The 15,391-nt window shown below is 54.2% G+C and overlaps 2 protein-coding genes across 2 annotated transcripts; one reads left to right on the top strand and one right to left on the bottom strand.

Annotated features, from left to right (window-relative positions):
• The first annotated feature begins 6,250 nt into the window (after positions 1–6,250).
• TM4SF19 (transmembrane 4 L six family member 19) lies at positions 6,251–8,261 on the top strand. Its single transcript, XM_072868480.1, has 4 exons — positions 6,251–6,427; positions 6,539–6,616; positions 7,398–7,560; positions 7,854–8,261. The coding sequence occupies exons 1-4, from the start codon at positions 6,251–6,253 to the stop codon at positions 8,075–8,077; spliced, it is 642 nt and encodes a 213-aa protein (XP_072724581.1). The 3' UTR covers positions 8,078–8,261.
• A 1,240-nt stretch (positions 8,262–9,501) lies between these two features.
• Positions 9,502–11,604, bottom strand: NEU4 (neuraminidase 4). The gene is made up of 3 exons (XM_072868481.1): positions 11,404–11,604; positions 10,944–11,199; positions 9,502–10,544 (listed from the first exon to the last, which is right to left on the bottom strand). The coding sequence occupies exons 1-3, from the start codon at positions 11,602–11,604 to the stop codon at positions 9,502–9,504; spliced, it is 1,500 nt and encodes a 499-aa protein (XP_072724582.1).
• Between the last annotated feature and the right edge of the window lie 3,787 nt (positions 11,605–15,391).

Below are 15,391 nucleotides of genomic sequence, written 5' to 3'. Positions count from 1 at the left end.
AAAAACTGTTTTCAGTAGCTTTCTTCATCTCTTGGTTTTTGGGTTTGGTTTTTTTTTGTTGTTTTAGTTCTAATGAAAGTCTGTCCCTGCATTACATGGAGACTTTCTGAGTTTTTTCCTTAAGGTTATTGGGATTGAAGGAAAGAAAATCAAGCCAAGTTCCCTATGTGTGTGTATCTGACTTTTTAGTAAAATTGTCAGATTGGGTGCTTTTCTTTTTCCTTTGCCTCCTGGTCTGTGAATCTCGACTTGGCAGAATAGGTCCAGGTGCCATAGCTTCTGTTGAACCTCTGGGAAGTTTATGATTTTCCTGTCCTGGCTGTAGCAGCTTTCATTGGCATTGACTCTCTTTACAAAATAAGTAGTAGAAGGTGCAGCTCAGATTAAGAACTTCAAATGTGTGTTATTTTAGATACTAGCTTCAGGTCTGCCCAGCCAGCAAGGACAGGGCTTGCCTGAATTTGAAGCCTGTTTGCAATACGGTGTCTGATAATAAATACAACAAAGTAACTGACTTCAGCAGAAGGCATCCAGTTCCTGCTGATAAGGAGTTTTGATTACAGCGAGCTGCTTGCTTAGCCCAAGAAAGCTTCAGCCCATTCTAGAGGTTACAAAATCTTGGAGAGAGACAAACTTTTAGTACCTTGATAGGAAAAATACCCTTATGAAAATGAATAAAAAGAGACAGGGCTAGGATTTTCCATCCTTCCCAATGGAAGAGCAGAGAAAATGTGGCTTTCTATTCTGAACCATCAATGTTCTCCTGGTACAGGTGTTGTCAAGATGGAACCTCTAACTTCTGCAATTGTCTTTTGGGCTCCTTGGGACGTTCCTGTAATGGCCTCACATGAAATGCTGATGAGCAGAGTCCCTTCTGGACAAGTACTTAGCAGGTACAGTGGGGAAATAAAAGCTTAAGAAACTGATCTAGGGTCGTCCTCATGTTTCTGACTGTAGGTAGGTCTCCACTGAAACAGTAACTTTGGCCACTGCCCCAGTCTTGCCCTGTTTGAACTCTCCAAAAAGTTATGGAACAGGGTGACTGACTGTGCCAACAGTCATGCTAAAACCTTTAACCAGTGTTCATCGTGATTCATTTCCAGCATGCCTTGAAGAGGAGGGCAAATGTGCTTGGCTTGGCTTATCCAAACCCAAAGCTTTCTCAAGGGAGATTGTCCAAGTTCCATGGTTAACACCATTCTGGGAGGCAATGACCTCCAGAGAAGCCCAGAAGGCTGTTGCTCTAGCCACCTTTCCAGGGGTATCTTGGAAGTGACTTTCTCTTTAGTTTTTGGCATGTCCACCTCTCCTTCTCACTATGTTAACTGGACAATTCCAGTTTCTGTGATGAAAACTTGCTTGTGCACCTCTCAAGGCTGGAAAACAGCCTGCTCTCTTCATGCAGCTTAGGAAAATACTTCCCATTCCAACTGAGTCAGAAATATTTTCTCATCACAGTCTACAGGTGGAGGAACTACAGGATAGATTCAAGATGTTTTTAATTTATTTTCCTTTCTGCAGACTCCTTCCAACTTTTAACTGGGTTGGTTTATCTCATTTGAAGTAGTAAATCAGATGAAACTCATAAGGAAGCTAAAGCAAATGCCATATTGTCTAGCAGCATCATGTTGGTATTTCTTCAGTCTGAGTTCTAGGCACAAACTCTTGTGCAGGGCTTGTCTAAGGGGATCACTGTTGGCAGTGTACATGCCCACACCTGAGTTTGGAGAAGTTTTAGCTAGCTAGTGGCAGAAATAGATTTGCAGATGCTACTGAGAGGAGTGGGACAGACCACTGAATCGTGCTGAGCATCCTCTGGATGGGACTGAGGTGGAGGTTGGTTTGCCACAGAATGTTTTGATCTCGCCGATTCAAACTCAACTCAGCCTCTTTGATTCTCCTTGAAGCCAAACCACTCTTGAAACTCAACCTGCCGTGCAATTTCCACAGCCCCAGAGGAGTCTGGGGAAGCAAAGAGCAGGGGAGTGTGGTTAAGAGAGTGGGCGCAGTGTTTATAAAAAGCTCAGACCTTAAAGTTCAGAAAGAGCCATTGCCGAACGTGACCTGCAAACCGTGGACTGGAGAGGCAGAGCCCTCTAAGTGTGACGGGATAAAGTGACACGAAACAAGTAGGATGAAAGTGGCTGGTGTCTTTTCAGCTGCAATCTGGTGTCAGAGAAGGAGTTAGCAGGAGGACCTTGCCGAGCCAGAATCACTTTGCCTGGGACCATGTGTGGCAGTGCCGTGGCTAGGTGACTTGGCAGCAAGTTACTTGCCTGTAACTGCCATGCTGATGCTTTCATAATTAAATTATCATGTGAGAAAGGGAGGCATGCAGCCGCTCACGGTGCTTGGGAAGCTGTGCAAGGCTAAAATTAGCCTTTTATTATTACTATTACGGACTTGGGCTGGAGTGGGTATAAGGGGAAGATCAGTGATCCTGGGGAAAAGATTCACTCTGACGCTTCATGCTGAATGGCATGCGGTTTTCTGTGGGAGATGATTGACCAGATCATGTGTGTAGCAATGTAGGAAGCTCAGACTGCTGTGACGTAGAAAAGGGCACAAGATGAGGTTGCAACACATTTTCTTCCCGTGGAGTGAAAAACACTTCTTCTCTTTCTAAGTAAAAAAAGAGAGGAAGGAAAAATTGGATTAGTCTCAGCAGTCTGCTGTCCTACATGTTTCGCCTTTGCTACTGCCTGCTTTAAGGATAAAACGGGGATTTACGTGCTGGTGCAAACTCTGATTTTCCTTTCAGAGGAACTATCATTATTCAGATAATCTGCTCCTCTCAGCTTATTTTTCCTAGAAAAACGGAATTGGCTGATGTAGCCCAGCCTCACCCATTCATCTTTTTCCGTGTGGCACTCAAGGTCTCCAACTCCATTTTCTATTTTTTCTGATGGACAGTGGCACAGTACACTGTACTTAGAGCACGTTTTATATTCTCGACAGTCCCGTACTCATTGATTTGAAAGCAGAAAAAGCCACTTTGAAACATGTTGGCAAACGCTACTTATGTGCATTACCCTAGGTAGAGCAAGTTGGGTTATAAACCAAAAGGTAGCACTCTAGTTGCTTTTTTAATTTACTGTATTGGAGCAAGACTGTATCAGAGCTATGAGACAGCTGCATTTATGCTTTGTGTCCTGTGGCTGTTGCAGATGGGAAAGCCCATGTTCCAAGCAGCTCATGTGCCTCAGATCCTCATGATAAATGCACGAGGAATATGAACCTTCTCCAAACTCTTCTTTGAGAAGATTCTTCCTTTTGCCTGCATAGCCCATGAGCAATTCTCCTCTTTGCTTGTGCTGCCTGCAACTCCTCTGCCAGAAAAACTGCCCCATTTTTGCCATTTTTTGTACTACAGCTTCCCTGTCTCCTGTTCTCAGACACGGAGGTCATGTTCTCCCAGTCCTGTTCTTGTCCTGGAGCTGCTAACATCAGACCTTCTCTGTGGGGACAGAAGAGGAGCATCCCCATTGCACACTAACTGCCAGCCATGAGCACCCTGGATAGGACTTCGGAATGCTGGTGTCTGACAACTTGCAATTATCAAGATACCCAGAAATAACCTTTCTCTCTCAATGTTATCACCAAGGTGTGAGATATATATGTAATGGGGGTATGCTCAACACCTGGAGGAAAAGGTGGGCCATCTGCAAGGAAGCAAAGGGCAGGAGATAGGAACCAGCTGAGACAAGAGAATATTCATTTAGAAGCTTTTATTAAAATATTAGTGTGCTCCCTCCTGTGGGTAAAAATGAGAACAGGCAAACCTGAACTGTTCAGCATCCATGCACAAAGCTCTTGCACAATGAGGGAAATAAGGTGAAATGTGATGGAAGAAGCCCTTGGTGGAGGACGTGGACTCATGGTGACAGAACAATAGCGTTTGGAGCGGGCTGTAGAGGAGAAAGGAAAATGTTCTCCCTACGTAGTCATTGCAGGTTGTTCCAGGAGAAATGTGTTTGCTACTCGGGCAATGGTCAAGGCATTTAGGGCAGGAGTGGTAGAAGCCTTAAAATCTGAAGTTGTGCATGTTTTGGTGGACTCGTGACTTCTGCCAGTGAAAGGGAGCATAATTGAACAGATGGATCAGCCTCAATGCCTGCAGAGGCTGCCTCATCCAGACAGGACAGTCATTCTTCCTTTTGAGCCACCGGTTGTGTGGGAGAGGGAAGGATCATGACTGATGCAGTGGGTGGACCTCGGGGTGGAGGAGGAAGATGTGGAGCACATGCTGGGACATCATAAATACTCACGCATGGGTGATGCCTCCAGGACAGGGCTCATCTGAGGGGTGGACACTGCTGGCTCCACGTGGCATTGCTCCCAGGTAAGCCAGGAAGGCAGGAGGACATGTTCCCTGGGCTTTGCTGAATCCCCTTGCTTTTGGCCATGGAGACACGCTGGCAGGAAGGGAATCTTTCTTTTGAGTGTCCTAACAGAGACTGGTTCAGCTGCACTTTTGCTTTACCTCCCCTTACAGAGGGTTTTGTCTGTCTGTATTGGCTGAGGTAGAAGAAAGTGGCTACTGCAAACTTGCTTCTTGCTCAAGGGGAGCACTGGGGGGACAGCAAGCTGTGGAGAGCTTCCTGGGGAAGAAGACCACCTGCCTTCCCCAGGGAGAGGGCAGCGGTGGAGGGGAAGGAGAGTCCTTGGAGAGATTAAGGGGAGACTTGCAGAAGACCACAAAAGCCTCTGGCTGGTGAGAGCAGCCCACGCTGTGAGCTCCAGAGGAGCAAGAACTATTCTGGAAGGTCCTCTGAAGTGGGGGGTGGGACTCAGCACTCGCTGCTTGTGGCTCTGCGGGGACAACCACACACAATCCCTGGACTGCAGGTGGGACCACAGTGAAGGCGAGAGGCCCTAACTTCCTTATAACCAAGGCAGGGAGGATAGGAAGCAGAGTGGAGGTGAAGCTCCAGGATGGGTGGAGCTGGTGGTCCACCTTGGGCTTCTTGTCTTGTGTCCTCTCCATGCAGGAGGGTGTTGCAGCCCTTTTCCTCCACATTCAGCTCTCCCTGGCCTCTAGCAGCCTGCTGGCGCTGGCATGGCTGGTCTCTAGCAGATCGCAGTGATGCTAGGCTGCGTTGGGCTGGTGCCCCCCAGCCTCTCGGGCCGTGCAGGGGCTGGATGCACGGGCTGGATGCACAGCCTGAGCTGCTCCTCCCCGTCGCTGATGCTGCGTGTGAGGGGGGCTGAGGCAGCTCTTCTGACGGAAATAACCACGTGGCGCCTGTTCACTTCTGCTTCTTGCAAAGCCAGAGCAAGCCTGAAATAAATTAGCCAGTGCAAGAAGCAGCTCGTGCAAAATGGGTTGCAAGCCACCAGGAAAGGGGAAAACGCACAAAACCAACCTGAAGCAAAAATGAATATAGGGCAGAAGAAACCTGGGAAGCTGGGACAACAGCAAACCAGGTTGTTTTCAGTGGTCCCGGAGTGATCAATGGACATCCCCTGTCTTGCAGGTACAGAAGAGGGAGAGATAATTTTTGACAAGGTATCACCTGGAGATAGGCAGGCAGTTTCTGGGTGAACTGATAACTTAATAAAATGCCAGCAGAGCTGGATGGCTTACCCGAAGATAGGTGATAACCTTTTCTTAATTAACTTTAATTGGTTTCAGCATATTCAGACCTACGGTAAGACTAGCACGTGATGGGGATGGAGTTGCTGTTGGATTTGATTGGAGACTGATGTGCTTTCACGAGTCCTTGTCCAAGGATTTCTCCCCTTTCCTGGCTCCCTCCTGCTTGTTGTAAGCAAAGTCAAACTGAGCCATGGTGGTTGGTCTCCTTCCTGCAGTAACATTTTGGAGGCACTGACCCTGCGGGTCACACCGGTTTCAAGGCTCGGTGTGGGACCTGCTGTTGTCTTAAACTCCCTTGCCCAATTGGCAAAGAAATATTAGCAGGTCTGAAGTTGGGCTTCTCCTTCTATGATAAAATAGCTCAACCTCAAGAAAACTGTTTGGCAGCAGTAGATCAGTATTAACATTGAATTTATTTTTAATATTTAATTAATTAGATGGTGTGGGGAAAATAGTATTTCCATTAGAAAATGCTCTCGAGTAAGGGCAGTGCTGGTGGGGTAGGCTGGGACCCAAAAGCACGAACCAGCAAACTCCCATCCACCCATGGCTGTGAAATGGGCTTGGGGTGGGCGAGCCATGGGGCATTGTGGGGCCAAAGGCAGCCCCTTCCTCTCCTCCTCTTCCTCCCCATCCCCATACAGGGTGGCCATGTGCGTGGGGAAGTGCAGCCGGATCGTGGGTCCCTGCCTGCTGGCACTGGGCACGGTCTCCGTGGCAGCCAACATCCTCCTGCTCTTCCCCGGTGGGGCATCAAAGTACCTGGCAGAGGGGCACATCAGCAAGCACGCCAAGGCCATGCCAGGCATCTGGGGAGGTGGCATCACCGTGAGTATCGTGGTTTCCACTGTGTCCTTCCTCGCATGTCTGTGGAACAGGGAGGAACGGATGGAGCAGGTGGCTCCCTTTCATCCCCCATCCACTTTTTTCTTCCCACAGGTGCTGCTGGCAGCAACCCACATCACAGCGGTGGGGTGGCGATGTGCCGGCTGCTCCGACTGCGGCACCCGTTGCAATGTAAGGCAGCTCCAGGACCCCTGTGCCAAAGCAGTCCCAAGCGGCTCATGGTGGGATGTGGCAGGGTGCCACCTCTCCCATGGCCCTGCAGTGGGACATGGCATGGATACTCCTCTCCTATGGCCCCACAGTGGGATGTGGTGGGTGGCTCCTCTCTCCTCTTCTGTGGCGGCTTATGGCAGGGTGCCACCTCTCCTGTGGCCCCGTGATGGGACATGGCACAGATCCCCCTCTCCCCTGGTCCTGTGGTGGGATGTGGTAGGGTGCCCCCTCTCCAGTGCTGGGTCACGGCAGAGTGCCACCTCTCTCGTGGCCCTGTGGCGGGACGTGGCATGGATCCCACTCTCCCATGGCCCCATGGTGGGTCACGGCAGAGTGCCACCTCTCTCGTGGCCCTGTGGCGGGACGTGGCATGGATCCCACTCTCCCATGGCCCCATGGTGGGTCATGGCAGGGTGCCCCCTCTCCCATGGCCCTGTGGTGGGATGCTGCATGGTGCCACCTCCCCAGAGGACAGGGCTTCCCATGCATGCTGGCATGGGCTCTGCCTCACCAGACTCCATGTGGCAGCTCCCTGCCTGTCCCTGCTCCCTGTCCAGCTTGAAACAACCCAGCGATGGCTCCATCCTCAACCTCTGCTCCCTGGGACTGGAGCCCCTTGGGGTGAAGGGGAGGGGAGTTTTGCCCCCTTACCAAACTCCGCCAATAATGTGCAGCCATGTTTTGGAGCCCGCCTGACTTTCGATCCCCCCTCACCACCATCCCCGCGTGCTGCCCACAGGCTTTCATCTCCGCTGTGCTCTCCAAGCTTGCACTCCTGGGTGCTGCCGCCTGCTTTGTCCTCTCCGGGGTAGGTTTGACCAATGGACCCCTCTGCTTCTACAACGCCTCTGAGCATGGCCGTGGGCACGGCACCCTCTGGGGTTACCCCTTCCTGGATGCCGGTGGCCAGGAGCCTGATGCCAGGTGAGGCAGCAGGGTTGACTCGCCAGTGCCGCCTCATCAGCTTATTGCTAAGTCAAGTGTTATTTATGGGGAGGGGATGGGGGGGGGGGGGCTTGCTGGTGATGATGCAGGACCCTGGTAGCTCAAGAGGTCCTTACCTTCCACGGTTTTTCTACGTGGTGCTTCCCATCCCCATCACCCTGATGATCCTGCTCATCCTCGGGATGAAGGATGGGGTATCTGGGGCACACCTCCATGGCGGAAAGCGATGCGATTCGTGACCCACTGCAAGGGAGCATTTTGTATCTCCTCCTCTCCCCGTCACGCAGAGCAGAGAACTACCTGCACGATTGTCGCACCTGGAGCATCTGCCTGGAGCCAGCAGGTGTCGTGGCCTGGAACGTCGTCCTCTTCTCCCTCCTGCTGCTCATCAGTGCCACTGAGATGGTGCTGGCCTCCCTCCAGATCCTCAACGGCTGCCTCGGGTGCCTCTGTGGCTTTTGCGAGGGGAAGTAGGGACCTGCAGTGGTGCCAGGAGGCTGGTGCTTGGAGGAGGCGTTGTCCTCGGGTGTTCCTTGGCCAGTGGCAGATGTCGTGGCAGGGATATGGCACAAGCTGTGATACCAGCCCGGTGCAAGAGCCTGGTGCAAGACAGACAGACTCCCCCATGGGGGACAGACACCCCAGCCCGCACAAGAAGTCGAAGCAACGTGCAAAGGGCTGCCTCTGTGCAGAGCCCTCTGCCTGGGTGATACCTCTTCCTCCGCCCTGGAGTGGATGCCCTTGGGGCTGGCAGCCATTTGGGGTTGGAAACCAGCCCAGTGAGCAATGGAGGTGAGGACCTGGCTCCTGGCATCCTGGCACGAGCCAACGGCTTTCTGGCCGCTCCTCATCAGCCTCCACCCACCCAAGTGCAAAATGTGACACAGTGGTATTTGTAGAGATAAGAGCTGGAGCACTAACTTATTTTCATTAATCAATCTGTATTTAAGGCAGCTTGTGTTGGTGTTTGTCTCCCGTGCAGGGCAGGAGGGACGAAAGAGACTGGAGGAGCCGAGCCAGGCTCTGGCTGGGGCTGGGGAACTTGGATGGAGTCGTGCTGAATGAGGTAGTGCTGGAAATGAGGTGTAGTCCCTCAGAGTTCACCCATACACACACACATATGGATGCAGCAAATGTTAGGAGCAGCCGCTCATCCCCACTGGCCCAGGACCCCATCGTACCACCCGACGCTGCACTTGCAGGGGCTATCACCGGCTTCAGCTCATATCCCATTCCTGCGTGGGGATACAGGGACTGAGTGTGGGTACAGGCCTGAACCTGCCTGTGCTGGGAGGATGTTTGCCGCAAAACTGATAAGGTTCAGAGGGAAGTAGCAATGTCCATGGTAGCTTAAAAAAAAAGAAGCAATCAGCTAGATTAAACACTAACTGGGCAATTTTGGAGAGACCATTGAGAAAAAAAGGAATTGGCTCGAATGGGATCATTAAAAATGAGCAATCAAAAAGGAACATAAATATTTATGTCCATGGGAGGAAAACCCTTAGAGCAGGGTGGTAGTACCAGGTATGGCACAGCTGGAGCATCAAGTCCCCCTGACCCGGCACCCAGCACACACGGGTAGCACAGGGTGCCCCTGGCTGCCTTCTCCCCTGCATTGCTCCTATTGCCTCCCTTCATGGGGCAGCTCGTGCTTGGAAAGAAGCCTGGGGCTGTGCTGGTGGAACAAGCCTCCATGCCCAACCAACTACATAATTAAAAAAATAGCAATAAAAATGAGATAAAACTCAGTTTTGGGACAGTAACGCATACCTTCTGTGTGATGTAGCCGTGCTGGCTGGTGGCAGGACCCCGGGCTGTGAGCACCCTGGTGTGCTGGGCTCTGGGTGCCCTGGGGTCCAGCGCTGGGGGACCCGGGGGAGAGCTGATCTGGGGGGACACTAGGAGACGAGGCATCTCCTTCGCCCTCGCTTCCTGCAGCTGCTGTCCCTCCGGGGAGCAGTGGCTGTCAGGGGGATGTTCTGGAGCACATCACGCAGTGTGAACATGCTGAAGGAGATCTGCTCGTAGGGTGATCGTGTCCCATTCTCGTAAAGGCAGGCAAAAGCAATGGTCAGCCCACCAGAGATGGAGGCCTCGTTGTAGGGCAGCTCCATGTAAGCCAGGTCTGAGTAAGCGCTTGGGCCCTCATAGATGACCCATGGCTCAGTCCAGCTCTCCACGTCCCTGGGGAAGGTGCTCAGGTGAACCCCCATGTTGACCCGTGACATGGAGCTGGTGGGGTGGGAATAGAGGATCCACGTTGGTGCTTGGAAGAAGGCAGCAGGGCTGGGGGTTGCCGCAGGGTCCCCCCGGACCGAGGTGGTGCCACTGGCATGGCCGTGATGCCCTGGGGTAGGACAGCCCTCCTTGGGCTCAGCTGGCTTGTGGTGGCTGCCGGTGGCCATGGCAGGAAGCTCATCACCCGCTGTTGGCCGGGCGAGCAGGTAGCGAAACCTGGGGAGCATCCCAGGGAGCATCTGGTGAGCTGAGCCCTGGAGGGGCATCATGGGGTCCTGGGGGGCAGCAGGGACATACACGAAAGGTGCGGGGAAGCCGACGACGCTCCCATGACAGCCATGGGGGGGCTCAACCAGCCTCTGGACCAGTTGCCCCCCATGGAAGACAGCCCCGTCATCCGTGCTCAGCGCCTGAACCCTGAAGCCCAAGGGGCTGCGGGCATTGCAGTAGAGGACGTTGGAGCCATCCTCCTCGTCCACTGAGACCAGCTGGCACTCGCCTGTCTGCAGGTTGGGGATGAACTCCCCGAAGCGCCAGTCCTGGCCGTGGTCGTCACTGTAGAAGGCGAAGGAATGAGGGGTGGTCTTGCAGAGCTGCCCGAAGCACTCCTTGCAGTCGATATGGTAGCTGTAGGCGGGCACCAGCAGCCTGCCAGACCGCAGCTGGATCCCATGCCCGGGACCCAGCGCGAATGTTGCCCAGTCTGGGGAGTGGAGACGGGATGGGGGTGAAGAGTGGCCTCCATGGTGTCCCTGCCATGCCCAATGTGGAAGGGTCTCCAGAGCATCCCCCCATCCCAGCCAAGCAAGGTAGTGGTGTGGGAGGGCAGTAGACCCCATTGCTGCATGGTTGTCCTCACACATGGTCCTACCCACAGCTACAGGGCCTCTCCATCTTCTCTCCCCTTGTGCAAGTGATACAGATCCTCCATCCCCTCTCCCCTCTGCTTGAGGTCCTCTTCCACCCCATCTCTTTGATGCTTGTGGGCTTCCCACCCAAGGCCACCTCCAGCCACACCATGGGTGGCTCCAGGAGGACAAAACCCATGGTTGCCCTCTTGCTGGCTGTCCTCCCCCCTCCTTGCCCCTGTCCGGTGGGCTACCTTTGATGGCCCCACCGATGACCTGCTGTGTCAGGTCCGTGGCCGTGCTCCAGCTCAGGCCCTGGTCGGTGCTGGTGACACAGCAGAGGCGGGTGACATTTTGGCCGGTGACTATCTGGTATGCTTCAGGTGTCCTGCCCAGCACCGTGATGAAAAAAAGGAAGAGGGTGCCAGTGAACTCGTCGTAGAGCGGGCAGGGGTTCATCGACCGGTGGTGCTGCAGCATTGCTGTCTCCAGCACACGCATGTCTTCCCACTGCTCGGGGAGGAGGAGGAGGAGAGGATGGAGAGGGGTGAGGACCACCCCACTTCACCTACAACCCCCCCTCACCTCCCCATGCAGGTGCCTCGGGGAGATTGGCTATGCCACGCACAAGCGGTGGAGGATAACCACCCGGCTGTCTCAGCACCCCCAGCCCAGTGTGTCCCCCCTCAGCCCCAGGTGCATTCACCATCCCACCTCCACGTAGCTCCCGTAGACAGTGCCGCGGCGCAGCACCAGCAGATTGGCTTGGGCATCGTCAGCACTCAGCCGCTCCTCCGCGAAAGCCAGCAGCTTGGCCATGCAGGGCAGGTAGAGCAGGGCGGGCACGCGGTACGTGACGCCGTTGGACTCCTTCTCGAAGAGCACCGTCCGGGCGGGGAAGTGCCGGGAGCCCATGGTGTCTGTGGCAGAAAGATGCAGCCCCACCCTGGTGGGTTGATGAAGGGGGGAACCAGCTGCTGGGCATGGCTGGAGGTGTGGGCTGGGACCTGGGGGTGTGGGCTGGGAGCTGGATTGTCCTGGGGGGGTTTGGGGTTTAACGTGGTGGGCTTGGGTTTGGGGAACCCCACCAGGAGCACTACAGGCAGGGTTGGGGTTGAGAGGGGCTGAACGTGTGCTGCTGCTGTGGGAAGTCACTGCCACTCAAAGGTGTGACAGGATTTTGGGTAACACCAAAGAGGCTGACCTGGACTACCCCGAAATAAAATTAAATAAAATTAAATTGATCTTCAAGATGCTCTTCCAAAGGGGTTTCTGGTAAATCGAGGCCAGTCAGCAAAGGGCAAGATGAGACCTGTGGTTCCCCACTCCCATCATCAAGCAGGTGTGGGGGGGGGGCAGAGCCCATCTCCGCACAGCTGTGACTCTGCGACCAGCCCAAGGTCCCTGCGAGGGGGTCAGGGAGCATTTTCTTCTGTGTTTCTGATGCCTCCAGTACAGTGGACCCAGCCAGCTCCTTGTTTCCCACTGCCCTGCAGGGGAAACCTGGAGTGCACAACACGAACTGCGGGGTCCCCAGCCGGGCTGTCCCTGTGGCAGCGGGGTGTGAGGGGTCCCTGAGAGCCTATAGTTCGGGGACAGCAGGAGTGCCACTGGGGTCAGCTGTCCCCAGGTTACACGTCCCTACGTGTCCCAGGTTATCACCGCGGGAGGAGATGGGCATCCTGCTCTGGGGCGCAGCCGGAGCTGCCAAGGATGACTTTCAGCTGTCTTTTGATTAGGAGCTTTTGCTGATCAAACACCCCATGGAGAAAGCGAAGGCACTCACCGGGTCCTGCTCAGCTGGGGGTGTCCCCTCTGTCCCTCACCCCTGCCACGGGGTAATGCCAGCTCCTGCAGCCGCCAGCTTTCTGCAGAGCCTGTTGCCTCGCTGCTTTGCTGCCATCCCCCCGTGTCCTCCCCCGTCCCCCCGCCCTCCGCAGAGTCCCCCCCCACCGATGGGTCACGGGGCTCCCGCAGCGGCAGTGGCTGGGAAAAAGCCCTGAGTCAGCAGTAGCATCTGCTTGTGCAGCGCTGGGTGGCACAAAGGCACCGTTATCAGCTTGGGCAGAGCCGGGGGGCCCCCCACAGCTGCTGAGCCGCCTTGCTCGGACACCCCCAGGAGGGGATGCAAAGGGAGCCGTGTGTGTGGGTGTGTGTTTGCATCTCCTGCCTCAGCTTCCCTCCCTTGGTGGTGAATGGAGGTGGTGAATGGTTCCCTCCAGTTGGCGGCCAGTCACAAGTGGTGTCCCCCAGGGCTCTGTGTTGGGGCCAGTTCTGTTGAATATCTTTATCAATGATCTGGACAAAGGGATCAAGCGCACCCTCAGTAAGTTTGCAGATGACACCAAGCTGTGCGGGAGTGTTGATCTGACTGAGGGTAGGAAGGCTCTGCAGAGGGACCTGGACAGGCTGGATCGAACAGGCTGGGGCCAATTGTATGAGGTTCAACAAGGCTAAGTGCAAGGTCCTGCACTTGGGTCACAACAACCCCATGCAACGCTACAGGCTTGGGGAAGAGTGGCTGGAAAGCTGCCCAGCAGAGAAGGACCTGGGGGTGTTGGTTGACAGCTGCCTGAATATGAGCCAGCAGTGTGCCCAGGTGGCCAAGAAAGCCAATGGCATCCTGGCTTCTGTCAAAAATAGTGTGGCCAGCAGGAGTAGGGAAGTGATCGTGCCCCTGTACTCAGCACTGGTGAGGCCGCACCTCGAATACTGTGTTCAGTTTTGGGCCCCTCACTACAAGAGAGACATTGAGGTGCTGGAGAGTTTCCACAGAAGGGCAACGAAGCTGGTGAAGGGTCTGGAGAACAAGTCTTATGAGGAGCGGCTGAGGGAACTGGGGTTGTTTAGCCTGGAGAAAAGGAGGCTGAGGGGAGACCTTATTGCTCTCTACAGTTACCTGAAAGGAGGTTGTAGAGAGGTGGGGGTCGGTCTCTTCTCCCAGGTAACTAGTGATAGGACGAGAGGAAATGGCCTCAAGTTGTGCCAGGGGAGGTTTAGACTGGATATTAGGAAATTTTACTTCACTGAAAGGGTTATCAAGCATTGGCACAGGCTGCCCAGGGAAGTGGTTGTCGCCATTCCTGGAGGTATTTAAAAGACATTTGGATGAGGTGCTTAGGGACATGGTATAGTGGTGGTCTTGGTAGTGTTAGGTTTACGGTTGGACTTGATGATCTTAAAAGTCTTTTCCAACCTATACAATTCTGTGATTCTGTGGTTCCCTCCTCCCACAGGCTGGGAGAGGCCAGACCTCCCTGCTCAGGTGCTACAACACAGCTGCAAGCTTGTCAGCCCATGGGCTGTGGTCCAGAGGGTCCCAGCCTTCCCTGGACCCCCACCCACACAGGTCAGCTGTTAAATTATTTTTATGCTTATATTCCATCCCCGGCATCAGCTTAGCTAAAGGGGCTTAACAAAATTCATACAGCAAGTCACGGATCAGAAGCTCCAAGGTGAAAGCCCAGGCTCAGGCTGCAGAATTGGATGGGAAAGGCCCCTGGGGATTGCCCAGGCTGAACATGTGCGGCTGCCGCCTCCTCTGCCCCAGCTAGTTACAAATGCCTCCTAAGCCTGGTTAATTTTAGCTAGGGTTGCTGGAGCAGAAAACCATGTTGGTGCTGTTAATCTCCGCATTGCTCCTGTCGTACATCACATGGGTTGCTGAGGAGCACAGGTTGCATTGCAGGAGGTTAACCCTTGCCTCAGCTGCCTTCCCAGGCTACCTGCCGGGTTTAAACGTAGCCGAGGAAAATCCCAGCTCTGCTCCCCTCCGACAGCATCTCTCCTGCTTCATGGGCTGAGATGCTGCTGGGCTGCTTCACCCCCAGAGTGAAGCTGCAAGCCAAGTGGCCATCATCCCAGTCGCGCTCTGGGTCCCCGCTGCCACCCCAACGAGTGCAAGCAGGAGGAGACGCTGGCTAAGTGTTGAAATATTGCACCATCTGGGATGGCAGGCATGTTGGAAACTGGCAATGGGCAATCATTAACGGCGGTGACGCCAAAGCCATTGGGCTTGCTGCTGCCATCCTTCTGACGAACCTTCCCAGCACCGGCATGGCAGCAGAGAGCTGGCAAACAAGCAAAGACATCCCAGGCAGGTTTAATTATCTCCTTCAATAACGAGGTCATGCCCTAAACAAGCAGCAGCCATGCCTCCCTCCATTCCTCTCCTAATCGGTGTTGGAGAGTTTGGCCAACACAGCAAGGGTGCCCGATGAAGCCCCTGCTGATAAAGGGCTTCAGGGATGTTGAGCCCAAGGGACCATCCATGCCCAAGGACTGGGGACCCTCGCCCAAGACAGAGGGGTGAAACCACAAAACGGGCATTCCCAGGGGAGCGCCAAGCTGTCCCAAGTGATGCAGAGGCCCCTTACACCTCATGACACGCATGAGAGGGATGTCTCATGGGCCAGTGGGGAAAGGCTGCCAGCCAGTGTGCCCAGCTTTGGGCACAATGCTCGGGACTCCCATCTGAAAAGAAGCCCTGGCATCACATGGTGGTTAGACATCGTTGAGCACAGATGCTGCTGGATGGGAGACCCAACATCTCTCCTACTCCTTTGAATGCTGCGTCCCCTCATGTTGTGGTTTAGCCCTACTTGGCAATTAAGTACCACACAGCCGCTCGCTCACCCTCCCCCCCCGATGGGATGGGGGAGAGAATTGGAAGAGCAAAAGTAAGAAAACTCATGGGTTGAGA

This window comes from Ciconia boyciana, chromosome 7, assembly GCF_034638445.1.
Source record: "Ciconia boyciana chromosome 7, ASM3463844v1, whole genome shotgun sequence".
Classification (NCBI taxonomy): domain Eukaryota; kingdom Metazoa; phylum Chordata; class Aves; order Ciconiiformes; family Ciconiidae; genus Ciconia; species Ciconia boyciana.
The sequence above is the reverse complement of the archived record's forward strand: the minus strand, read 5'-3'. Positions and strand labels throughout refer to the sequence as shown.